The 27687-nt window shown below is 41.4% G+C and overlaps 2 protein-coding genes across 4 annotated transcripts in view; one reads left to right on the top strand and one right to left on the bottom strand.

Moving 5' to 3' along the window:
• The window catches only part of esrrgb (estrogen-related receptor gamma b), a 221642-nt gene that overhangs the window by 69249 nt on the left and 124706 nt on the right, over positions 1 to 27687 (top strand). Inside the window, exons 2-3 of one of the 2 annotated variants that reach the window (XM_050058310.1) lie at positions 4087 to 4223; positions 24039 to 24219. The gene's annotated coding sequence lies outside the window, so the exon portion shown is untranslated. Of the gene's footprint in view, positions 1 to 4086; positions 4224 to 14835; positions 14973 to 24038; positions 24220 to 27687 lie in introns of those variants that run through there. The other variant, XM_050058311.1, reaches the window with a different exon arrangement.
• Positions 6817 to 25903, bottom strand: LOC126398741 (transforming growth factor beta-3 proprotein-like). Of its 2 annotated transcripts, XM_050058312.1 has the most exons (7): positions 25077 to 25903; positions 16832 to 16995; positions 11136 to 11265; positions 10900 to 11007; positions 10206 to 10371; positions 9892 to 10045; positions 6817 to 8255 (listed from the first exon to the last, which is right to left on the bottom strand). In XM_050058312.1, exons 1-7 carry the CDS (start codon positions 25420 to 25422, stop codon positions 8097 to 8099), a joined length of 1227 nt encoding a protein of 408 aa, XP_049914269.1. In that variant the 5' UTR covers positions 25423 to 25903; the 3' UTR covers positions 6817 to 8096. The 2 variants fall into 2 exon arrangements, with proteins under 2 accessions (XP_049914269.1, XP_049914270.1); XM_050058313.1 differs by lacking the exon at positions 10900 to 11007.

Genomic DNA, 27687 nt, shown 5'->3' with positions numbered 1-27687 from the left:
AGTTCCTGCGTAGTACACACTTAAGTTGGTGTGAATGCATCCTAAGCTTAAATTGAACAAGACTTTGATTTGTAAAATTCAAAATGTGTCTATCTTTCAAAAAAGATACTCAGTCTGACTGTAGAGTCCACAGTTTTGTATTTCTGGCATCTCTCGCCTCTGAAGCTCGACACCAGCAGTGCTTTATGTAATCCAAATTTGTGAACTTGGCCGGTTTCTTCCCAGAGTAATAAATTTTACATAATGTCGTATCCTGATTTAAAGGGTGTGCAAATTATAATCTCACACTGTCTCTGTCTCTCTGGCTTTCTCACACGGTCTCTATTTTCCCTCCCTCTCTTCACACACGCGCACACACCATCCCTCTATTATTGGAATACTGTCACGGAAACACACACTCTGCTGTAATATAATGCTGTAGTTTGATCCAGACCTCCCATTCATTTGTTTAGCTATAAAGGTCTATGAAGTTGATACGTGTTTACATATTTGTTCACCCCTTCACTCTTTTCCAGTAACTATGGCCGCTGGCTTGACTTGTATATATATGTGAGTGTGTGTGTGTGTGTGTGTGCACTCTCCCCATTGCTGAATTACACAACTCTTTCCACCCTGGGGCCTGAGAACTGGTCTGATGTGACCTGATGATTTTATTGAAGCAACAGTCCTTTTGAGGACTCTCTCTCTAACACACACACACACACACACACACACACACACACACACACGCTCACTTTCCCTCTGTGTGTCTGTCTCTCACTTCCCCCTCTCAATTTTTTCTCTCCCTCCACATCTGTTAATCTGCTCAGGGAATAGCAGCAGACGCAGTTTTCCAAACCTCTGTGCATTTACGTGTCATGCAATTCATCACTGGTAAGACTTGGACGAGCACACGTTCTGAGAAAGTCAGACTCCAGCCCCGAAACGGACCCTGAGCTCCAATCAGATTACGGCTCGCTCATCCAGTAGCCGGGAGCTGGAAATAGGTTTATTGCAGGTTTGGGGTTGAGGTGGTCAGCTTTGCCTCAGAAGGAGCAAACACTGTTCTTATCTGCATCTTCAAACCATCCTTGAGTGTCCGTATGCGACAAATGAAAGTCCAGGCTCAGCACAAAGATGTAATGCAATTAAAGGACAGAGGCATGAGGAGATGAAATTATGTGCTGAGGTTCTTTTTGGATCCATTTAGGTGATGCAACTTCTGAATGATTCAACGGTGCCACCTTGGTAGAACCAAATACTGAATACTCACTTTTAATGAGGATGTCATCACTGCAGCGTTCGTCTCTCACTCTGAGTGTTGTGCTGAACAATGTGGATAGCCGCTACATAAGCCAAAATGACTCCTTGCACGAATACAGCGACCCAGGCCAAGCTGGTGCCTCTGTAAGGGAAGGAAGGCCTTGCCATTGTGAACCCCCTCATCCTGCTTCCATTACACCGACATGGGAAAAGATACTCTGGAAGAACCGGCTATATTATTTACTCTTACTGGGAGTGAACCCCAGTTTTGGTTGCATATACTGACTTGAAGAAGTAAACAGTGAAATGTAGTTGCACACCAGTTATGTGAAACTCTGAGAGGGCCTCGCTGGGTTTTATTACCGAGCGTTTCTAAAGGGACAAATGGTGGACTTAAAAGTCACTAAGTGGCATGACTTCTGCTGGCTTCTGCCGAAAGTTCAAAGTCAATCATGCATGGAGGACGGCTGTCCTTACCGGTAATGTGTGTTTGTTAGTACAGGGCTGTCTGCAAAGCCATTAGAGCCGCGACCCCTGTTTGTAGACCTCGTCATGCCCTCTGGTCTTTGTGTTTCCATCATGGTTCATCTCTGATTGATTGTGACAGGGAACAATAACGGGCACACACAGAAAGGGAATTCTCTCTGGCTACTTGTCAGTCCATATTAGCTCAAACCAGCGCCCTCCCAAATCTGTGTGACTGCTTGCCAGTGCAGTGGAGAAGATGACATAAAAATGGACTGTATGCCACCACCCTCCATTATTAAAGGCTTTATAAGGCTTTATTGATTATTAAAAAGAACAGTAATGTTGTATAGACCAGTGGCTCCCAACTGGTCCAGCCACGGGGTCATGAGTTCAAGGTCCACACAGTTTAATACATTCAGCATCATACATGCGTTTGGCCATGTTGTCGATCTAGTTTGCTGTCTCTGTCAAGTCGCTGTCCGTTAATCACTTACTCTACAGCAGGAAACGTTATCTCAAAATAAAAACTCTCTGCCAGAAATTCACTGTACTTAAAAATAAAGTGTCCTTCACAAACTTGACATGTTTGTGAGTCACTTGCGGTCCATTCAGAATGGACCCACAACCCACTTTTGCGACCCACCATTTGGGAACTACTGGTATAGACCCATAATAAGCCATTAATAAGAACAACTTTTGGGTTTGGGTTTGGGGACCAGGCTGTTTCTCTCTTTGTCCAAGGCCACGTTTGGTATTTTCATATTGTTATTATAAGTGTCTGACAACATTATGGAAAGGATACCAACAGAGATAGATCTTTTTGTTAAAGAGCAAGGTACTTTTTGTTTAACTAGAAACAGCCACAAAATCACTATCGCCAATCCCACCAGACTCCCTTTAAATAAACAGTAATTTTATTATCTTAAAACACATTTAATCAAAAGTCAACAGAAACAAAATAGAACTTAGAAAAGCCATCTTGGTTCACGTGTCCACTGTTTCAACAACGACCAACTCTGGTTTGATTGAAATAAACCCTTAATTCACCCAGTTAGATGTGAAATATGCTGACTCTATACACACTAAAATTACTGTTTCTTCTGGTTGGTTTGGTGAAAGTAAATTTGAGGCTGTTTCTGGTTGAACAAAAAGGATCTTGGTCTTCCACAAAAAGATCTATCTCTGTAGGGATCCTTAAAATAACAATCTGAGCCTGTCAGTGGCAAAAACAAGCACTTTTAGTGGACGTTCATTGATGGTGCACAGTTGCCCATTAATGTTAAATTGGCTGTTCGACCACTGCCAGCTGCAGCACTCTTGCTCAATACCTTGACGAATTTCAAAAACTGTTGTTCCCATTAGTCACTTAGACACAATAACATGGAAAAATAGGGTCCAGGTTGAAAAATACTGAACTCCCCTTTAATAAAAGTGAGAAACATAAAGGTTCATGTGTTCCTTACTTTCAAAATAGGCTAACAAGTTTTTAGTTTTTAATGTTAGTAATTTATGAATAAACATGCAATGGATTTACTTTTATAATAAACCATTAATTCAGCTTAAATATTCCTAAGAAATATAACATTTATTTTGGTCCAGATGCTCTGCAACTCTTTCCAAAGGCCAAAGAGTCAATCACAGCGGTCGTCCTGACGAATTAAATGGTGTAATGAAAGTGGCACCAAATGTGAAATATGTTTCTCAGATTTATGTGTGATTTATACAAACCATTTTATGAACAATAAGAAATTAAAGAGATGTCTGCACATTAATATGCACTGAAAATAAGAGTAATTGCCTTTTGCCTGGGAAAGCTGTTAAGCAACAATCCCAGAGAAAGAGAAGTTGAATTTATTACCCTGATAGAAAAAAAGGCCTCTGCATGCGCCTGCAGGAAACAGGTGGGACTGGTGAGATTCAAGCAAGAAAAATTATGTTCATGTGGAACCCAAACATTATGAGAAAATTTTAAATGGCATTTCAACATGGCAGACAGGAGGACCAGTGGGTAAATTCATCATTTCCTAATTTGGAGTTAAATGATTTCACAGATCTATTACGTTTGATTATTTAATAAATGTAGTAAATGCAAAGCTGGAGTGATTCTTGAGATTTAAAAAGTGCTCATACAGGTTTTTTTATGTTGTGTTTTTAATAACAATCATGATCGACAGGTAAATCAAACAATATAACTACCAAAATTATTACCTAAATGTCACCTAAAGGCAAGAGGACCCTGACTGGGTGACTGTCATACAGTACAGGGATTCAGAATCGTTCTCCTGACTCAGAGAAACTGAGGTCTAACTGTACATCCAGCCACTGTCATGTAATGACTTTTTCCCCTCCCTCTTTTTTTCTTTTTTGTTCCATTAGGGCTTCACACTGTAAGAGAGCACCAAAACAAACAGAGACGGAGCGGAGGGAATGAAAGACTGCAGTGTTTTTGGAAATGATACAGTCTTGACTACACATGCGATTTCTTGCCAGCTGGCTGGAGTGATCGGTGACAGGTGAGTTGATAGGAGAGTACGATTTTAAGAGAAGTAAACAGCTGCATTTTGTCAACGGTTATTCAGTTAACTGCCAAGAATATGGTTGACTGGTTACACATGTCAGTCCAGAGGTTAATTTTGCTGCTCCTCAGTTAACTGCACTGCGCACCACCCAGGTCTGGTGGGAGCTAGCTGTAGTGGCAATGGTCATTCAGTGATTACCACTAGTAGCGCCATCCCAACCCAACAGTGTTGCTAAGGAAACATTATACCCCCCTCCTGTTTTTCCCCCAGGTCGCGCCAGTGAGTAAGCGGCTCAGTTTTGAGCTGAAAACCCCATTTAGCATCATTAACTAGCCCTGTTTGCACTGTTAGCAGTGTTAGCACAGCCAGTGGTGTTAGCATTGCTAAACATTCTCTATTATTGCTGGTAGGGATGTCAATGGTTAACTGTTAATCAGTTATGCTGGATTTATACCTCTGCGTCGAATCAATGCCACACCTAGAAACAATAAATTGTAACGACAATAAAGCCTCCACAAAAATAGCATTTTAAGTCTTGGGATTTATCCTGGTTTCATATGAGCAGAGGTAATCTTTGCTCATTGCTAGGCTAATTTATACAGCTGAATTTTGCAATGTTACCTTTGTTAAATGTTGCTGTTATCCCTGGCCTCATATGAGTAGAAAAATGTGCTAAAAAAATTAGCATGTTGTATTTGTGGGGAAAATGTGTCCAGCAAAAGACAAGTGCTTTGTCTGTGAATGATGTGAGTCATAATAAAATTACGCCACGTTTAACGTTTGTTTTAAGTGTGTTTTGAATCAACTACTCTTTACAGCACTTCACAGAAACCCTACCGCCAACTAGTGTTTTGGAGGTGTAACTGCAAAGTGACACAGACACACCACTGCACAACTATAAATGCTAACAACGGCACAGGCCACGTGCGTAGGCTACGTCGTAGGGTCTGCCGCACAAATATAAATTCCCCTTTAATAGGTTAACCGCAAAGAATATTTTTTGACCAATTATGCATGTCGGTCTGTAGGATAATTTCACTGCTCTTCAGTTTACTGCACTGCGAACCCCAAGGCTTGGGTGGGAGCTAGCTATAGCAGCAACGCTTACTCAGCCATTACCATTAGCAGCGCCTTCCCGACCCAACAGCATTGCTATGGGGACATTGTGCCCACCCTCCAGTTTTCCCCCCATGTCCCTCCAGTGAGTAAGCGGCTTAATTATGAGCTAAAAAAAACATTTAGCATTGATAACTAGCTCTGTTAGCACCATTAGCAGTGTCAGCATGGCTAGTGGTGCTAGCATGGCTAGACACTACCTGTTATTGTTGATAGAAATGTCAAAAGTTAACCATTGATTGGTTAACCGTTAATTAGTTAGCGGCAAAGAATATTTTTTGACCAATTAGGCGCATCGGTCTATAGGTTAATTTCGCTGCTCTTCAGTTTACTACACTGTGCCCCACCAGGGGTTTGGTGGGAACTAGCTATAGCAGCAACGCTTATTCAGCGACTATCATTAGTAGCCCCATCCTGACCCAACAGCATTACTATGGAAACATTGTGCCCACCCTCCAGTTTGCCCCCAGGTTGCTCCAGTGAGTAAGTGGCTCCCTTTTAGCTGAAAATCCTATTAAGCATTGTGAACTAGCTCTGTTAGCACCGTTAGCATGGTCAGCCCAGCTAGTGGTGCTAACATGGCTAGACATTTCATATTATTGTTACTACCTACCTGTTATTCCTGGTAGGGATGTTTATGGTTAACCACAAAGAATATTTTTTTGACCAGTCACGCATATCAGCCTGTAGGTTAATTTTGCTGCTCTTCAGCTTACTACACTGCGCACCAGGGGTTTGGTGGGAACTACCTAAAGCAGCAACGATCGATTGGCGATTACCACTGGTAGCGTCATCCCAACCAAACAGCATCGCTATTGAAACAGTATTGATCTCTCTGGTGTGTAACCAGCTTAATTTTGACACGAAAAGCCTTTTTAGCATTGTTAACTACTGTTAGCTCTGTTAGCACCGTTAGCAGTCTCAGCACAGCTAGTGGCGCTGACATAAATGACAATGCTAAAGGGCTTTGTGGCTCAAAATGAAGCCGCTTACGGAAGGTTTTGTGGGAAAGCAAAGGTCAGGCACCATGTTTTCACATTTACCAGCAGTTACCACCGAATGCTATAGGTCCCACCCATCTGAGGTGGTGCGCAGTGCAGAGTGGCTGAAGCTAACGTTAGCTCACCAGTGGAGATCGAGGGTGGGCAGTCGGCAATATATTTCTGCATCTTAACACAGCCAGCTGTCTGTCAGCAAAGCCAACATAACAGAAAATAAAAGGCAACACATTTAAAACACAGAGCATTAAAATATCACCACCTCTTAGTGGATAGCGATTTGAAATGTGGTGCTAAAGCTCACTTTGTCAGTGGTGTACCAGACTTTAAGGATAGGCCTCTTTTATTTACTTTATTTTACTTAATTTTGTTTTTTGTTTTTCTTTCTTAATGGGTGTCAGGCTTTCGAAAGCAAAATAACCAAAACGGCCATGCCTAATTGCTGGAGAAAAGTGCTCTGATTGAACTTTCTGTGAATAGTCACCTTTTAATACAATAAGACTTCAGTCAAACATACACTGGATCACATACAACAGGTCAAAGTCATTTGTACATGGACAAAAAGCTGCATATTCTTTCTAGATCACAAGGAAATGTAACAGTACCCTTAGTTTAATATAAAAGTGTTTCCACCGATGGAGATACACGTCAATTTTTGTCCCGGTAAGTGAAACAATCACTATATGACAAGTTGCATAACAGACCAAATCTGCTATTAATGTAAAAGAAATCCCATAAAAACCTGTTGCGTAACACTTGTTTTTTTTTTTCCAGTATATTCTTTGATGTCCCAGAAATAATTTGAACCTGTTAGAGATGAGAACTTCCAGTGAATGGCAGTGTGCTCATGGCTTGTTTCCATCACAGTTCTTTGCTTCCATACAGGTCCCCTCCTCCTCTTCTTCTTCTTCTTCTTCTTCTTCTTCTTCTTCTTCTTCTTCCATCCATTCTAATAGATGCACCGCAAAAAAAAAAAAAAAAAAGGCCATTGCTGCTGGCTGGCCAAAAAGAAAAGCTTGGCTCAACTTCTTTGTTCATTCACTTTCCATTGCAAATCCAGCAGGCATTCTCTCAGCTCTCCTTTTCCCTGACCACAGCTATGGCTTTGGATACAGCAGCGAGTCTGTCCTTTCTCCTTTTGTGTTTGAAGATAATGTCCACTGTTTGAAGGGAAGGGAACTTAAGGCAAAGGTAAAATCCAGCCTGAAAGAACTCTTCAACCACAATCTATATTTGTGACTATTAATATTATCATCCTAAGGCTAGAGACAGAAAAGCTGCTCTACTGACAATGTAGAGACTATGACTTTGTGGAATATTTGCTTGAACTCTCAAGCAGAAAACACACCACAAAATATGTTCATTCATTGTCCATGAAGCAGCTCCCATTTTGTCACAGAAAGATTTGTACAGGGCTCTCTGTAATCTAGCTATGGGAGTGTGTTGTCCACCTTTACAAATCTAGAAGAAAATATTATATGAAATTTGTTTTGGGCTTTTTAAAATGAAAATAACTACCTGTCATCCAGAGTGGGAGAGGGGAAAATGATGACCTCAAGTTTTTAAGAAAATCTGCATCCTCAAAAAAAGGTGTGACCTCCAGAGTGGTGTTCAGATCTAAGCCATGAGGCCACAGGGTCTTTGTTTACAGGGTCTTTATTTGTCACAGCTAAGAGTCCAAAAGTCAACGAGCATGGGTTTTTCGTCAGTACCGAGTAAAATCCTGCCGTGCTGCCTCGCCTTTCACGTCCACTCAGCTACACTTGCAAGACTTGACGATCATGTTGGAGAGCTGCTCTACTTTGGGGGTCCGTCCAGAGTAGTAGAGTATAGTGAGGGGCTCCAGGTCTTGGGGGACGCAGCAGGGAGAGGCCGATGCCTCCGGATTCAGAGTGTTGTACAGGCTCAGCAGCTATTGGAAAGCAGACAGGAGAGATTGTATTATAGTCAGTGCCTAATGTCATTGTTCAGTTTAGTCAAAGCATACAGTTTGAAAACGAGGCGCGGCTCCAACTAGAAAACAATGTTTTGATGCATTGGATGTGCTGAATGTGCATATTAAGGCAGTACAGGAGGAGGTGCACATTAATAATCCTCCAGGACTGTAACATGCTCATGTTTAACCCAAACAATGTGTCATGTGACTGCAGTTGGTTCAGATCCAGGTCGGAACACGTTCTCACCACAAACGAACTGCACCAGAGTTCGTTTGTAACTGGACCAAGACCACCTCTTCAAGAAAGTCTCTGTCCGGTTGTTTTGGTCCACACCTGAGTGTGATTACTGTGTTCACACCTGCCCAAACGAACCACACTTGGGAGGTAAATGAACTGGAGTTCTATTGAACCAAACCAAACAGGGCAGGTGTGAAAGCACCCTAGGATTCCACTATTTTTCTGAATATGACAGTACTTTAGATTTGATATGGGTCATGCAGCAGCATATTCTGTTTGGCCTTCTTCCAAATGAAGCATTTTTCTAATTAAGACCTGTGGGATATGCCGATATTATTCGGGTTTTAGGAGCTTTCTTAGCAAGTGTAGGCTTTACATCACATTCAGAAAATGTTCCTCAACTGGGGTTTTTAGTGCACTTTGCAACACATGGCCTTTTGGCTGTTTAAGAGTTGGCTCTGTGCGTTGTCATGGATATGTTGTGCACAAACCAAATAGCCAATAGTTTGCAAGGCTGTGGGGTAGAGATGTATGCTACAAAGAAAAGCCAACATTTCTGGTTGAAAGGAGAAGCACACCTACTTTTAAACATTATGACAGACTTGGATATCAACAGGTTTCTGGATATGCGCAAATATAGCAATGACAACATTCAAGAAGGTGGTTGAAGGAATGAAAGAGAGAGGCTGTGTTCACATGGATGAATAAGTCTGCCATTGGTGGAAAACTTTGAAAAAATGTGTCTGTGCATTCCACTTTTCCATATTTTGATAAACAACATGTTAGAGCATGTTAATTGCATGTATGGCTGCATGTAAACAGGAATGTTAGTGGATCATTTGCTTTCATTAGCCATGTAAACAGCTTAATAAGAATATTGTCTTTTTCTGAATGAGGGCAAATCCAGAATATTTTGTGCATGTAAATGTTGTAAGTGTAATACTGAGGCACATCATTGAGAACTCATCATGGAGACTTGGTAATGACCAAAGAGGAGATTAAGCTCTACACAATGCTATCAGCTCATCTAAAAGTGTTTGCTAGACACACAGTGGTGTTCAAACTCAACCATAAATATAGGGGGTTCAGAAACCAGAACAAAAAAAAGTTAACACTCAGCACATTCAACGGTTTCTATTGGGACTATTTCTTCACTGGAAAGTAGTTCCAAAGTTTTGGTCCCGTTAAGACCTCTAGGTGGAGGCAGAGTTCTCAAGGGTGGATTTCTCAAAATCTGGGCAAATAAAACTAGAACTATCAGCATCCCTGTTTCCCACTAGAAGTAGATGAGAAATGTTTTTGTGTGATAATTTTCACTGTGGGAAGGTTCTTGCTCTCGGAAACTGTCTTGTTTTCCTGATTGGTGCTTCTTACCGAGCTGTGTGTTGTATCCGAGCTCCTCAGGTAAGGGCAGGGCCCGGAGCAGTAGTTGGCATCGTAACCACTGGGCTCATGGATCCACTTCCAGTCCAAGTCACGCCGGAAATCAATGTGGAGCTTGCGAACACAGCAGCTCTCCTCCGTGTTTCTGTGATGAGAATGCACAACAATAATGTAATTAGTCCCCAGATTAATTATTGTAATAATGCCCCTAATATCTAATATCATCTTGGCCACATGTGTGGGATACAAGATACAGTGTGTTGCAGCAAATGTTTGGTACACTGTGATAACTTTTATAAGCTTACGAGAAACAGTAGTTTGTGTCCAGCGCTCTCTTGCGTCGGCGTGGAGACTGAGTGTCCAGGCGGTGTGGTGGGATCATCATGAGGATGAGGTGAGGCAGGTACTGGTCCTTTTTCTTCTTCAGGTGATCCAGATCCCAGCGACTCTGCTCCTCATCTCCATCCACGCCTTAATTATAGACAGGATGCACTTAAACCAACTATTTAGTGGCTTTTTTCTTGCGTAATTTCCCTCAATCTGAGCATACAATTTGCAAAATTATTGGCTATGAAGCTGTCATCCCTGTCATTCTTTTACAGCATGCAGAAATGAAAACAAATTTTTCCAAAAAAGTAGTAAAAACTGCCTTTATGTCAGACACTTTGTCTGTAAAAGCACAAAAACATATTTTTATTCCAAGTTTATTCTTAGTCTCTGATGCAAAAATAGAATCAGGCAACAATATAAAGACAACTGTCAACACTACGTCTAATTAAGAAGAAATATGCAAATAATCTGGGATTATTTAAGAACAAAAAGCGTATTTAATTAAATAATAAAAAAATAAATCTTGTAAAATGTAGGACTAAAGACCCCATAAATATGCAACACAACATCTACTGCGTCTAAACTGATAGGAAGGATAGTAAAATGGAAAGAAAGACATTTACAGATATATAATAAAAGGGCAACTGACAAAATGATGCTGAGGCCCACCTTTAAACTTCACCTCCAGCACCTCATTCTCATTGTCAATGATGTCACCATTGGGGTTGAAGGTGTGGCAGGGACAGTGCACACTGATCTCCAGACCCAAATTAGTTGCTGATGACAAACAATCGAAAAGAAAAGAAGTCCAACTCAACAATCTCCCTCTTTGAAATTCAACACCAATACAAACTCAAACATGGGATGATCATTGGGATTAATGACAGCAGTGACCCCAGTCTCACCTCTGTTCAGCAGCCATTCCCGCACTGTCTCAGTCACATCGAAGGAGACCCACTCTGGTGTGCCTTTGGTCAGCACGTTCTTGGCTGCAAGGTAGCGTTGCTTCCTAATGTGTTCGTTTGGCCTCACGATCTGCAAAGCAGTGATAATAAGGGGTCACTCTGAAAAGTTTTTGTCAATACTGAAACAGCTTCAACATGTAGAATAGAGCAAACACAGGACAGGACGTTGGTACAAGAGGAAGCTGTCATTCGTCAAACTCATGATCATTGTTCTGATTATCCAGTAAGATCTTTGATCACTCACATGATAATCATGCTACAAGCTAAGATAATATGATTACTAGAGCAAGCAAACAGATGAATACAATTGCAGCATATGTATGTGACATAAGACCTCATGTGATTTAGAAACTAGTTCCCCATGTCTGTGTTTTGTGCAGCGGATTCGCAGTCTGTTTTCTACTATACTAATTTACGGACTTTATGTGTCATCCATCTCATCATCTTTCGAGATTTTGCTCTTCTTAAGGATTTCAGCTTGCTCTTTAGAACAAACACACAAATACAAAAGACGACATTGTAAAAGGCCGACAAATAGTCAGAAAGACAAGCATATAGAGTCATTACAAGACTCATCGGTCATTTTGTTGAGGTAAGGATATCAATGGCACTTCCTGTGAATGAGTCTCCATGCTGTGTAGTGAGATGATTCTCCTGCACCCAAAATGCTATCAAACACAAAAGAAGAGGTGTGGAGGAAACAAAAACCTACATATGACCCCAAACAAGCTTGGACTGGCAATCAGGCAATTCTGGAAAATGCCAGATGTGCTGGCCTAACATGTGGGCCACAAGGCTACCACCAGCAATGTTGGAAAAAAAAACTACAGGAGGAAAAAAGACTTGCCAGCTGAGGCCCAATTGATGTTGGAACAGGCCATCTGATTAGGGGTTACATGTTCCCAAAATTGTCAATAGCCGACCTGTGCTGTTACGCAGGTGCAGTGGTTGAGTGGATCGGTCCGTTATGTAAAGGTGGGGGGAATTACGGGGTAGTGGATAGCAAAAGGGCCAGTCCAGATAAAAATGGCCGGTGCCGAATTTTGGTCCCAGTACAACCTTGATCTTAAATCACAATCATGATGCTGATTTGCTCAGCACATGATCTCTGTGCTTTGTAAAATACATCAGGCAACTTGTGGTGGAACTTTTACTTGACAAATTACAGAAATGGCAGATTCACACGGGATTAGGATCACAGACAAACTCTGCAACTGTTACGAAAATTACTAGAGGTCCCCAGGTAAATCTAGTCCCGTGCCAATAGTGCCTCTACAGCCATGCTAGCCACTTTGTGAGGCTGTGTAGACGATGCTTTGAGGTAAATGCTAATGTAAGCCTGCTAACATGCTCACAGTGATAATGCTAACATGTTGATGTTAAGCAGGTACAATGTTTAGCATGTTAACCATCTTAGTTTAGCATGTTAGCATCAACCAACAGACATTGCTGTCCCCTGAGCTAAAAATGTGGGTTAGTGTGGATAAAGAGGCGATTTTTGTTGTGTCTTTTATATATTATTGATATTTTCATGTAGTTTTTGGTGCATTACAAAATATGTCTGTCTTTTTTAGTTTTTAATAGCAACTTGCATCCAAAATGTGTCATAACCACCAACTACTGCATTTAAATAAAGTCTCCACTCACTAAATAAAATAATAAAAATAAGCCTTTTGCACCCGTTCACACTCTGCTGTAAGGTTTGTATTCTCCAGGTGTTTCTGGTAGCCTAAAAGCTTCTCTGAAATGCTGCTGCACACCTAGTCCAGAAACTCTCTCAACACCCAGAAATCTCCTCGCTGCGTCTATAATTATGTCAATTTTCTCAGATTTCCATTCTACTCCAGCGGTACACTTAATTACCGTTGCCACGAAAGCTAAAAACTTTACCTGATCCGTACAAAAGCAAAATTCCTCATGCTTCCTGACTGATTCTTGTCTCACACTTTACTATATCCACTTCATGCTTATGTCTTATTTTAAGCTCTAACCCTGACTATTTCTGCCTCTCTTTGGATAGTTAGCCTCCAATGCTGCATGATTACCTTTGAAGGGACACTCTGCTTCATTACAGTCTCCTTCACATTTACTCTCCCCACATTTGCCACATGTGGCAAAACACACACAAACAGACTGTGCACTAACTTCACTAACCAGCAGTTCTTACACTGCAGCATTTTGGGGACACAGATCTCGTCCTTACTGGTCCAGGAACACTCTATCCGACAATTACTCCAAATCAATGTGAGTCATAAGAGATTTAGTCTCATACTTTTTATTAATTATTTGTCAAACCTCTTCATTCTAAATTTGTCTGTCACCCCTTTAAACTCTTTAAATCTCTTTGCCACCACTCTGCGTGAAACTCCCTCAACTACACCTTTTATTGGAGCTTTCTTGCTGAGTGGAAAACATGCTACTGGGTACACGTCCATCTTAAACCCTCAAACCGAAATTTTCAGTGCTTTTTCCATCCGAGTCTTTGACATGCATTTAATGACTATCAAGCCAGACCGTTTTAAATCAATCAGCAGAACCTCTACCACTTCCTTCTTTGTCCATTTTGCCACACAGTTTTTTCTGACAAAGCTCCACATCCTTGTCCTTCAATCAAACATCAAACCATTCCAGCCATGCATGTTTCTTTCTCCTGTTAACTCTCACACAAGGACCCTAATATTCCACTTATAATCAGAATTATTGCCCAATCAGAGTAAAAATGCTTCATGTAACCACCTCAATTGGAAGAGACTGGTCTTATCGGACGGACCTTTTAATTGAGTTGACAGGGATGGTGTAAACTTTTGATAAACAGTTCAATAGAAAATATTAATGACTAATAACCATGTTAACGCTTTGTCCCATCGTCTCTCTGTGGTTTAAAAAGATATATTATTTCTGTGCACATTTGTCCCACATTAGGTGACATAGCTGGTGTGTGCGAGGACATGCCGCATATTTGTGTCAGATTAGATCCTTCATGGCGGGTAGAATCACTCCCCATCAAGTCAAAAAAGTTATATTCTGATTAAATGCTTTGGGTCGACTTTATTTAGCGGCCATATAAGTCACGTGAGAATCTATAATCAGAATGTCTTCTGCCTGGTTGAAGAAATATTGTCCATGTAACCGCAGCTATTGACTCGATGCATTCACTTTGGTTTTCTTTCTCTTCTCTGAGCTTCTAAATTCAAAATTCTCAGCCTCCATTCCCCTTTTTACTTCCTCCTCATTTCATCCCCTCCCTCAGGTCCGACCATCTGCCCTTCCTCTACTAGAGCCAAAGACCCAAGCACCATAAATAAGTGTTGGTAGAGGTCTATGTTTAAATTCTGAATTGTTGAAAGGACCATGTTACACTCACAGGTGATTTCACTTATTTTGGCTGATTAGACCTGTTCTCAGGACTGTGAGCAAGTTTAGACAGAGCTTGATTGACATCTCCCTCACTCAATTGTTGCACCTGATTAGGGCGGGACAGGTTACACCTCCATGCTTCTAATTGGTTCATGGAGTCAGGTGACATCACACACTCCACACCTTCAATCAGAGCAGAGGACTATTTAGCCAAAATAATGCAAAGAATGCAGAACCTTTTTTTTTTCTTCAGCCTTTTGGGGAAAAGACACCACAGAAAGCTGACAGACTGCCTGACTTAGCATAACAGTTACATGTTAGCATGTTAGGAAACTACTGCCTGATTGTATGTACACTTCCAGAAGACATGGAGCAACTTAAACATTCAATTGGAGCCATGTTTGTGTCCACCTGATAAATGTAAGTCCACTATTCACTCTTCTTTTCGCTCGGTTTTTCTCTTCTGAGGGAAATTTTTGGCTCGATAGCTTGAAAGCTGTTTGACTTTATTTACTAGCTAACGTTAGCTAACTAGCTGCTAGCTTTGTCTGTACTGTATGTTGTTTTTTTGGCCAGGTAGGTCATAGTTAGTTTATCAAAGCTTGTTTGCCGAAAATAGCCGACCTCTGTTGGTGGAAACACAGTTACCAAGAGCAGTGAAATTCAGTTTTACTGTAAATTTCTATGCCGCAAGACCGAAAGAATAACCTAAAAGTTTATGTTGTGTAGAGCTGCAGAGCTGGATGCTAATTCTCTGTGGGTCTGTCACTATAAGCAACCCTTTCACATTACCTCTATTCTTTTTATTCTTCCACATTGTAAAGATATTTATATAATGACATCCTGATGTGTGAAGTTTATAGCTTTTGATTGAAAACAAACTTGGTGGTTGTTCTGTGTGTTTAGTGGGGGAATGTAGCATCTGAAAGTAGCACTAACACCAAGTTACAGGTGTAACCCCTGACCTATCTCTCAAGTCGTCCTTTAGCCTATATCTGGAGTAAAACAGAGCACATTTATGCCTCCCTTGTTTTGGGAAGACAGTATGAACAAGTACGGATGCAAAAGAAGAGAGTTTAATTTTTTCTCTTCGACTGCAATGTATTCCCCCATGTTTGAAACTGGCCATAAAAATGTTTTGCATCGGTACAATGAGAGCACTTGCCCCTGCTGCTCCCCAGTGTAACATTGGACACCAGATATTTGTGATTACTAGCTAGCTAACAATCAGTCTTCTATGAAATGTGATTTTGGCATGTATTTAAGCCCAAAATTTGTTGGTTAATGTTGGCAGTTGCCTGTTCTGAGTTTCGTAATATAGTCCATTTTATTTTATCGTGACCAGAGTATCTGTATATGGTTGTAATCTTTTATTTATTTATTTGGGCAATTATACTTTTATTGGATCGCTAGTTCCAAGGACACTCCCACAGAATAACAGGGACCAAATGATTTTGACTTTAACTTAGTGTAGAAGTGTGTTGCATCATTTCATTACGCAGCAGATCAAAGCCTTTTTATAACAGTTTAATAAACTTTGCATACTGTTTTAAGGACTAAATGTTAAAGGTATACTATGCAGGAATTGTGGGTTACCGTTTGTCAACAGTAGTGTGAGTAAAAGTGAGAGCTAGAACCAGGTTCACGCCGTTTTGCCTTGCTATATTTGTGTTGTTTTCTGCGCTATGTCTGCAATTGTCTTGGATTCGTGCTGCTTATGGTCTGGCACCTGGTTGCTATCTTTTCATACCATCCCAACCTCACCTGCAGGCTGTGCACAGAAACGTCTCCAATACAACAAAATGAGAAGAAAATACAAAAATACAGGTCTTGGCAGATAAATACACTGCCACACACCTCTAGTGGGTCATAGGTGATGATTGAGAGAGTTTACTTCTGTATGTGTCTATACATTTTTCTTTTTAGGAAAATCCTGCACAGTATACCTCAAAGACCTCGACATAACCAAAATGATACTGTATTAGATCTGGGCTGCAGTACTCCTGTCCCGGTTCTACTAACATTTTGCAGGCCTGTTGAGCTTTGGCTGTTGACCATGCCTGTAACCACAATCTGGTTATTGTTGGCTCTCATTGTCAATAAGGGCCAGAAATCATGTGGTTCTGAACAACTAACCAGCTTATGTAAGATACATTCTTCACAGACTAGGACTGAACCCTCTAGTAAGAAAGATTAATTTCAGAAAAGAGACTGTGCCTTGACTGCGAGTTTTGCCTTTGATTTCGGTAGAAGGACAAGAAAACGGTACCTTTACGCACCTGGTAGAGCTCAATCCGCTGTTCATTCCTCTTGGAACTTGAGTTTGGCACCCTCAGAGCTCGAAACTCTGCTCTGAAGAGGTTGGTTGAGTTCCTTTCCATGGCGGAGACATTGAAGCGGAAAACCTTGGAGGTGATGCCTTTTGGGCAGTAGAGCAGATCGTCTGGAACACAGAGAATTAAATAAAGGTTTTGTGAGAGAACAGGCTTGGAAATTCTTATCAAGGTCTAATGCAATGCAGGCAGTTCATGTCCGAACACAGACCTCGAATGCTTCATGACCTCTGGAAAACATAATCGCAGATACTTGCATCATGATATCTTTTATATGAGTGCACCAGTTCTCACAACAGACTTTTGACTCATTGTAGTAGGAAAAGCACAGGTGTTACTAATAACATTTTCTCCTTTGGTAAGAAGTCACAAAGAAATAACTTATCCTTAGGAACAAGGTGTTGCCACCATAAAATAAGCAACACTCGTGTCTGCAGTCGACATTAGAAGCTGTGAATGTACATTTAAAAAGTTAATAATAGGGCTGCAACTAAAGATTATTTCATAATTGACTGATCTGCCAAGTATTGTCTCATATGTCATGGACTTGCTTTGTAAATCGACTTGCACTTGTGTAGCACCTTTCTGGTCTTTCGCCCACTCAAAGCACAATTTCACCCATTCACGCACACATTCATACACTGGTAGCTGGGGCTACCATACAAGCTACTGGGCTGATCATTCATACGCAGTCACACTAGAAACTTCGGGTTCAGTATCTTGCCTAAGGATAGCTTGACATGTGGACTGGACGAGCTGGGGATCAAACTTCCAATCTTCCGATTAGTGGACAATCCGTTCTACCTCCTGAGCCACAGTCAAAACAAAGTGACAGAATGTCTATCCTATATTTCCAAAGCCCAAGATAATTTCATCGATTGTGTTTTTCAACACACTGTCACTCCCAACTAGTCAAAGACCAATTGGTCAGTTGCCTTATGTGTCAAACTATGATGCTATAGGTACCCCTACAGCATCAGCTTTTAATGCTCAGGGACGGCATATTAACTTACGCTTGTTGCATGCACTGTGTCATTTCAAAATTAACTTATTTTTTCATCAGAAATTTACAGTCTCTGCTTGTTAACCAAAAATAACCGTAGAACATGGATACAAAACCTCTGCCTTAGGTTTACTTCTTTAGGTTTAGGCAACAAAAGAACGTGGTTAGGCTTTAAAAAAAAAAATCATGGTTCGTCTTTAAATAAATATATTTGCTACGAACGTAATGAAAGTCACGTAATATACATTACATAACGTCCCTTGCATATTATGCTACACATACTAGCACAATGCATTGCTATTAAAATTACTCGACTGACTTTTGGTTTCACACAGGAAACAAACAGTGGCCTCCCAGGTGAAAGTCCGGAGTTCATTTGACCCATTCACCTCCCCTCCTGCCCGCCCATGTGGATGTTCTCGCTCTTTATACTGCTACAATTGCTCGGAGCATCAAAAAAAACGTTGCCACCTGATGGATCTCATATGGCTGTTCTAAGGGGTGCCACTGTGTGTCGTTATCTGACTCTAAGGGCTGCTGACCAACTGTTGGTCAGATGAAACCGACCCAGTGTCACTCCCATCTCGTCGATTACCAACACTCTAAAGCTGAAGAAAGACAACAAAAGCAGCAAATCCTCACATTTAAGAAGCTGAAACTTGTGAATGTAGGCATTTTTGCTTGAAAAATTACAATTAATTGGTCATCCAAATATTTGCTGATTATTTTAGTCTTGATCAACCTATTGCTTAATTGACCACTAGTTTCAGCTCTGTGTCATAACACTCACTGTTTAAGTCTTTATCCATCAAAACAGTTTTGACAAATCTGGCTGAGTGAGGGAGGAGTGGTGTTTCTTTGGATCAAACTTGTATCCACTTGATGCCAGAGTAATTTCACTCGTGCTCCAAAGAGGTACAGTGCTTTGTTGACTGAGTTGGCAGCAAATCTAAAAATGTAAAACTCTAGATTGCAAAGCAGTGTGTACTTTTTCCAGTTTTGACATATCATGTTGCTTCAGAAATAAAGCAATACTTTATTATGAATATTTAATGGCATGGACTTACAGTAAATGTGTTTTTTATATGCTAGAAACCCATTCACACCTATAATATGGTCTTGGTTTGACTCTTTTATGGCTGGCACGGGGTTTATCAGCCCGCAGTGTATGATTAGTGTGGTTGCCTGCCTTATCTAAATTCCTCAGTGTTTCTCTAACACGTTTTGTCTATATTTGGTGGAAATGAAAATGGTGTAATTGAAATGGCAATATTATTGAGCTTAGCATGACTTCATCACCCTGGTATCTGCGTATCAAAAGCCCTGCTATCCTCGGTCCCACTGACAACTTTTTGGACCCAGACCCCTTTCTGACCATGATGACTTCTCCACAACCCAACCTCAGTCATTGACATATGCCAGATTCTGAATGCGTACCATGCTATAAAAGGAAATCTTTCCGATGATTACAGTCCAGCCTCTCAATGTAGTAAATTGCCAGTCTTCCAGCAGCTTTCTGCTTCATTTGCACCTGTCACGGATTTGTGTTGGTTCACAGAGCTGCCTCAGATCCACCAAAGGTCAACAGTTTACCTTCACAAACCATCAAAAAGGGAGCGTGTGTTTGCCCACATTGACCGATGGAAAGTGAGTGATGTCACTGGCAAAGAGTCAAAACTTTATTCCACAAAGCTACACCTCTGGTCCTCTTATAACACGAAGGACGACACACTAAGGTAGCCTTGTCCTCATAATACTGGTCTCACTCACAGTCTACTGTTTCCGCTTGATCTTAAAGGAATAGTTCAACATTTTGGGGAATGCACGTATATGCTTTCTTGCCAGGAGTTAGAAGAGAACATTAATATCATTCATGGTTGTACGATAAATGGGAAGCTACAGCCATTAGCCAGTTAGCTTAGCTTAATGCAAAGACTGGGATCAGGGGGAAATGGCTAGCCTGGCTCTCTCCGAAGGTAACAAAATCAGTCTGTCTGCACCTGATAGGGACAAATGCCTTTTAAACTATCCTTTGCATTTGGCAAAGAAGACTCAGGCTAAATTTACATGTATCTTTCACGAAACAAGGTCATTCCTGAAGTGGCATTATTATCTCTAATCTCAAGTATAGACCATAACCTAAATGTCAATTTGAAAGCTGAAAAAGCAAACTGCTAATTAGAGAATATCTCTGACAGCATAAGTTGTTGCAGCAGGTTCCCCTAAAACGATATGTTTACGTTCAAGTAACAAAGCTCTGTAGCGGTCGTTGTAATTATGACAGGAGCAAAGCAGGAAGTAGTGTGACTGTATATTGGCAATAATGTTTGTGTAGTGACGAGGTTGGTGAGGATGGATGGGCGAACAAAACCCAACCCAGTCCCCAGAATAAATGTTGGCATTGTGTGTTTTTGCAAACCATGGATGTGTGACAGTTGCATGATATGTAGCAAATATGTTGAAACTTTACGTTTCAATCCGAACTATAACACTTTAGAAACATTGATATGATACATACATATAATTTAGCCGCGGTTTGCAGAAACATACAATGCAAATATTTTGTTGCTGCAACTGGGCTACAAGACTGGTGATGGCCATTGTTTCTTTAAAAGCATGACCCGGGTCATTCCCTTACTTTGACAAACTGTTATTATGACACCATGACAACCAGGCTTCCCTAGCCTTAATGAAGTAGTCATTCTAACCCAAACCATGATCTTTTCCAAAACCTAACCAAGTTGAGTTTGTGCCTGAACCAAACCCAAACCTTAACAACAGTGTTGTCACGTCATAAAATGGATTTATTTTCAACTGTGATTTGTAGGATTTGGAGACAACTTGTGAAGTCGTGCTGAAGACTTGTTGAAGGGAAATTTGACACGTCTTCTGAAAAGTACTATAAAGGGGCTTTGGATCAGTCGCCATCCATCCATTTCAGACACACCACTTAATTGATTTTGACAGATTGTGAAGAAATTTGATTTTGACAGATTGTGAAGAAATTATACACAAAGTGCATCATTTGTGTGGGAGTTGTTGATGAGAGGACTGAAAGCAGCACAAGACAAAATGTGTATATGAAATACACCTATTATTCAATATTGTAAAGTAGGGCTATAATAGGCTAGCTTCCCATCCACACCAATTCAAATATATCTATAGATAGTGTTACAGTGTCAGATTTTCACATTAAAACGTGGCCAAACTTCTAAATAATCCCAGTAAGCAAATATCTCAGGCTTCAGACAGTTCTGAATACTCTGTTTACAAAAGTTTTTTCTACTCTGGTGACAGTATGATGTCATAATGTGCTGGATTCCTTTATATGGTAATCTGCTCAAGGTACGCTAGTGCAAGTGTTTACATGTAGCCTACAGTGCTACATGAAGCTAGACGTCAGGGAAGCATGCATACTTGGTTGCTGATGTTGTTCATTTCTTCCAGTTTTTGATCATACTCCATGTCAGGTTGTGTATAGAAGCTTTTATCAGTGATTTTTCACAGTAAAAAGTAGGGATGCACGATAATGGATTTTATTTTTTTTTCCAATATCCGATATGCCGATATGTAGCTGCTCATTTGACCTATAACCACTACCAATTTTGATATATCCACTTTTATCCCTGCCTAATTTTAGTGATCAGCAAGTCTCCTCTGTAGTGGAATTATCATAATATGTGTGCATTCTCTTATTGTGATGGCCCACCAGCAGATGGAGACATGAAATACAATACTTTTCAGTGTATGTAATATTCATTCATTGTACAAAGAAAGAAAAAACATGTTGGCCGATATTGGCCATTACCAATGACGTACTGATGTTATTGTGGATCCCTAGCCAGACTAGTTTCACATAGCAATGTGAATTTGAAAATAATAACATCTGAAACAGGCGGCCAAGACAGGCTTATACCCACAGTCTACATTGTGTTAGCCTGACCACAACGCCATTGACAGGCAACCAAATGAAATGCACTGTTACCTTGAATGCTAAGCTTGCTAGCTAGCTTCTACAATGCTCATTATTTTCTTGCATCCCCAGTAAAAATTGCCGTTACAGTCATTGCCCTGCTGCACTGACAGTGCAGAAACACACAGAGATACGCAAGACCCAGAAACAATGATTAATCAGAGTAGACTGGGCTTTTTTGGGATGGGGGGGTTCAAAGAGACGGCTGCTAAAATGAACCATTTCACATAGAAGGTGAATACAGGTGTTCCAGGAGAGACAGTGTGAGGAACATTGAGCATTTTTTTGAATATTAAAGCATGTATACATGTTTGTTTATTCATTTTCCGTAACTGCTTATCCTGTTGGGGGTCGCAGAGATGCTGGAGCCTATCCCAGCTGACATTGGGCGAGAGGCGGAGTACACCCTGGACAGGTCACCAGACTATCACAGGGCTGACACATAGAGACAGACAACCATTCACACTCACATTCACACCTATGGATAATTCATAGTCACCAATTAACCTGCATGTCTTTGGACTGTGGGAGGAAGCTGGAGTACCCACGCTAACACGGGGAGAACATGAAAACTCGGCACCCAGCCCGGGATCAAACTATGAACCCTCTTGATATGAGGTGACAATGCTAACCACTGCACCACCGTACCGCCATGTATACATGTCCTAGTTAAAATGCGTATAATAGGTCTTTCCTAAGTAAAACTCATATATGCTTTGAATTTTGATCGGAAAGGTTCAACTTTTAAAACCTTAATTACTTCCTGTTAAGGTGCAAACCTGATAAAGATGCAGAATATTTAAAAAGTCACATAATATCTGTATTATATCCATAATATACTGTGTTAATGTGCTGGTCTCTTTGTCATTTAACTGCCAGAGTAGAATCGGAGTTCAGCGCAGTGAATCTATAAAATTCTTCACCTTGCCTGCTCCACCATATGAAAATGCCATTAACTAGTCTGAGAGCACGCTCAGTATATGCATGTGGACGTACAGGGTATTGACAAAATGCATATTTCCAAGTATGAGATCATTTTGGACACACACAAAAAATACTCCGCCATGCCATTACCACAGTTTAGGGATTGAGTAAAAAGTAAGAATTGGAGAATATTATAGGCTTGTCGACATTTTAAGTATCTGAGAAGTCGAGAGGTTGACTGGTGCACGTATATCAGTTCAGCACTGATGCTGTTATACTGACACTCAGCCTTTTTCACTTCAGCTGATCACATCAAAATCAGGCACAAAGACGATACCATTAATAAACTATGATCTTTAACCCAACTGTAAGGAAAAAGTACATGTATGTAAATATGTCTTGCATCATAAAGTCCATCTGTGGCTCTGAAACCACCCCACCAACTCGAGGCACCTACTGCCTGGCGTTTTTGTCAAAACCATTTTTGCGAGATTCAAAACAGAACATTGCTGAGGGAAAATAGGTCTTTTGAGAAACACCTGTTGATTTCAAAGGGACTGTGATGCAATGGTCTTGGCTTTGCTCTAGACCATGAGGCCCTCTCTGGCTCTTACACACGCACAGCATTTATCCTATTCTACTTTCTCAGTAATCCAAACTCAGCCGGACCACATGCTGCATGAATCTCCCTCAAGTGCTGACACATGTCCCTCTCAGCGCAGGTTTTCCACTTCCAGTTCAGGGCTTTTATTTCTATAGAGGAAACAGTTGTGCCAAATAGAGGTTTAGCACAAATTACTTGGAGTGAGAACAATGTGGGCTTGACAGGCCTTCGTTGATAATCTCAACAAATATTTCACGAGCAAAATAAAACCCATTATTAACCGAGCGGTGAAATGAACGTTACCTAGAGGCAATAAAATGACGGCACAGTGGAATCATTCAGGTTTAAGAGGATGGATGCTGGCTCAGTTTCACACTCAATTTAGCAACCTGAGCAGTGCAGTAAGTGATCTCATGCTCGTGGGCCACCCGTGTGGGTAATTCACCGGCCAAGACAGGAAGTGGGGGGTCACTCCAAGCTCCATGTCAATGCGGAGGTGGTTGGTAGTGATGTGCGGGACCCCCACTCCTGCTGCACAGACAGGGGCAGAGAGAGAGGGATGCCTCTAACCAGACTAACGGGGAGGTCCTTCCATCATCTAACTTTTCCTGTCCACCTCTGTTAACTTTTCCTACTCCTTCTCCTAAAGGCATCCCCATCCGCCTCGCCTGGGCAGATGTCCCTCTCATTTGGGCCTGACTGGAAAGGAAGTGGGAACATCTGGGGAGAAGGACAGAATCCATGGAGGAAAAAAAACAAGAGGAGGAAGAGTGGAGTCAGGAGTAGGAGGAGAGCGACTTTCCTGGAACACTGGTGCAGGGTTAAAACAGGTTGGTGAGCACTACAAGCGCACATCAATCTCACCTAAAGAGCTCTGACACTCTTTGAGAGAATGTTAGTCCACAATATTTTCATTTAAGCTCCCCCCCACCCCCTCCTCGACCTCAAAAATGTGTTTCGCTTGTTGTTTTTCCACTCGAACGTGCCGAATGATGTGTGCTGCTTTCACATTCATCAAATCTGAGTTTAACACGTGTACCTACAGGATGATTAGTGACATCACAACAAGGCTGGACGTCCATGTGCTCCAGTATGCAACTCACACAAATCAGACGTGGAAACTTGAAGCCTCCAGCACACATATACTGAGAATGGACTTTGCTAGAGCTCTGTGTATGGACTGTGTAGATGTAGGAACTGTATGTATAACTTTTTTGGATCTTTTAACAGCAGGTACCGCATGTACCCAAGACAAATTACCTTTGGGACAATAAAGTGTATCTCATCTTATGTTATCTTACCCTGAAGTAGCAAACATCTTGTGTCAACTTTTGAAATTAACACTATTCACATGTTTAAAAAAAATCTGGATATTTCTTTTAATTGTACGTTTTTTAATAGGTATTTGAACTTTTTGGTGTGAAAACCATATTAGTTTTTATATTTCTTAAAAAGGTGGCTCTTTAATGAGCAGCAGACCTAAAACTCGGTGACAGTTGCTGAACTACAAGCTATAAATACTGTAGATATTTATCAATGACATAAGAGTAGAGCTGAGTTTTGGTGCGTCTGGCTGGCACAAGCTTTAGGCGTCCACTCTTAATTTGGTGCGTAATTACGCACGGAGCCGTTAATTGCTGGCATCAGAACAAGATGTGAAAGCTACCTAAAGAACTGTAATACTTACTGCTCTCTGGCGGCCCGTAGACCATGTTGAATTTGTATATCTCCTTGGCATAGTACTCTGTCTCTGTGTTGTCCTGACCGCAACTTTGCTGCCGATCCCTCCTGAGCTCCTCCAGTAGCTCCTTGGTGCTGTTGTACAGAGCCTGGATTTGATACGGGATCTTACTGGGTCCGAGCGAGTCCGGAGGACTCGTGAGTCGGAGTTTGCTCAAAATCTGACCCCGTATCGCCTCGACCCTCTTCCTCTTCACATGGTCGATATCCACGGTGGCACAAGTGGACAGGGACGAGCTCAGAGTCGCGCAGTTGAGGAGGAGGACAAACAGTAAAGCCTTACCCAAATGCATCTTTCTCTCTGCATTTGCTTCGCTCGGTAGTTGAGAAACGTTGCAGATTCACAGGCGAGGACTGCCAAGGTCAGTGTCAATCAGCCGTCAAGTCACACTGATGAGCCCTGCTGGTGTTTGTGTCAGCCTCCTGTGGGAACTAATGATGGAAAACTCCTCGCTTAATGCCTTTTCTCGTGGCAGTCCCTTTTGTTATGAGCAGGAATCCAAGTGTGTGTTCGCCCATTAGACACAACTCAGCTCAAAAGTCCCGAGCAGCAGAAACTATCCCGCATGTATGACATTTATCCAGCTCTGGAGAAACAAACACACTTTTCTTTTGCATGCTCGTGCTCAGTCCAGTATGTTGAACTCGTCCCACAGCTTGTCATGTGTCTCCTGTTTTTCTGTCATCTAAATGTGCTGCCTCTGTATTGTCTGTGCGGAGGCAGACCGCAGGCTGTCAGGTTAACGAGGTATATGCGACTTTGAGCGGTCGGTATGGCCTCACGTGTTTTATACCACTAGTTTCTGACGTTTGATGGAGGAGGGACCGCAGACACCCGGGAGAGCCCGGAGCATAACAGCGCTCAGTGCGCTGCAGCGGACACCTACTGAGGCATAATAAACATGGAAAACACTCCGCTGTTTTATTCTCTGACCACTTCGTGTCAGTCTTATGAGCAGTTATATGGAGATGGAAAGTTTGGCTGTCACATTCTCGCCATTCTGTCCTTATGAAGGCATGTGAGGAAGGGCTAAACATGTGGTTTTAGAAGTCCTTTTTTAACGTTTTTAATATCAACAGTGATCTTACAGAGATCTCAGCTCAGTTGGTGTGTCCTCTGGTCGTCTACCATACTGTAGCCCGGGTCGTGCACCCTCTAGTGACAAATAGTGGTACTACCAGTCGCCTACCTCATCTGACAGTGTCTGAGATGAAGAAATTCTCCTCTGTTACATTCCTCCCTGACTCACTGAATATTCATGCACTTTTGAAATGACATGATGTTGTTGAGATGTTTTTCCTTTTCTAAAACATAAAAGCTCCAAGTTGGCTTTTGAGTGACCTACCAAAGGCTGATTCAAGACACAACAGTCAGATCTGAGTCTAGGACTTGAAATTTTAAGTCAGAAGTTTATACATTATTGCTTTGTTTGATTTTAATCTTTAAAAAAAGTGCCTTAAACTTGACTTGGACAAAAATGAGTTTCAAGGTCCAGCGTGTAGGATTTAGGGGGATATATTTGCAGAAATTGAATAAATGTAATGTTTTATTTTGTCTGTAATCACCCAAAAATATGAATTATTGTGTTTTTGTTACCTTAGAATGAGCTGTTCATATCTACATAGGGAGCAGGTCCTCGTCCACAGAGTCCGCCATGTTGCATCGCCATGTTTCTACAGAAAGTCCCTCTGTTACGACAGGGTGTTTTTTAATGTGAAACTGCCTATAGTGTTGTTACAGGTTTAAATCAGTGGGTCTGTCTGTTTTGGAGAGGAAGAGACCTCTGTGGATGATTTGGCTCCTGGTAAAAACCTCCTGAACAATAAACTCAAAGGAAATCCTAACCGGGAGTTCACTCTTGGCACATGGGAGGAGTTTCACCTGGTTGCCACAAAATCCTACACACTTTTCCTTTAAGAAAACATTAAAATGGCATTTGGACAATAAAAGAAGCTAGAACAAGTAAATAGGTATTTGAAAATTACAAAAAAAAAGCATCAACAAAAGGAATTCTAACTGGGAGAAGTTTCAGCTGGTTGCAATCTGCAGTCCTGAATAGATCACAATCCACTTAACATTTTAAAAACTTTAAGGGGCAGTGTGGATTTAGTGGCATCTAGCGGTGAGGACTGCTGATTGCAACCAACTGAAACTGCTTCCATGTGCCAAGTGTGATGCCGTTCATGTCTGCGTAGGGAGTGGGTCCTCGTCCACCGAGTCTGCCATGTTGCACCGCCATGTTTCTACAGTAGCTCAGAATGGACAAACCAAACACTGGCTTTAAATAGGGCTATTCGCTTTTTCACATCAAAGTTGGAAGCCCCTCTGTGACGAGAGCAATGGAAAATAACAGATTTTTTAACGTGAAACTGCTTTAGTCAGTGTTTCTACTGGCTTAAATCATGGGGTCTGTTTGTTTTGGAGAGGATGATACCACTGCGGATAATTTAGCTCACGATAAAACAACCTCCTGAATGTCTAGTTCAGAAATAAGGTGAGCACCTATTGGCAGGTGCTGGGCAAGCGGCCTGTTTGCAAGGTACTAAACGGTGCAGAG

This window comes from Epinephelus moara, chromosome 12 (genome assembly GCF_006386435.1).
Source record: "Epinephelus moara isolate mb chromosome 12, YSFRI_EMoa_1.0, whole genome shotgun sequence".
In the NCBI taxonomy this organism is placed as follows: Eukaryota; Metazoa; Chordata; class Actinopteri; order Perciformes; family Serranidae; genus Epinephelus; species Epinephelus moara.
Note: the sequence above shows the minus strand (reverse complement) of the source record. Positions and strands in the feature narration are given on the sequence as shown.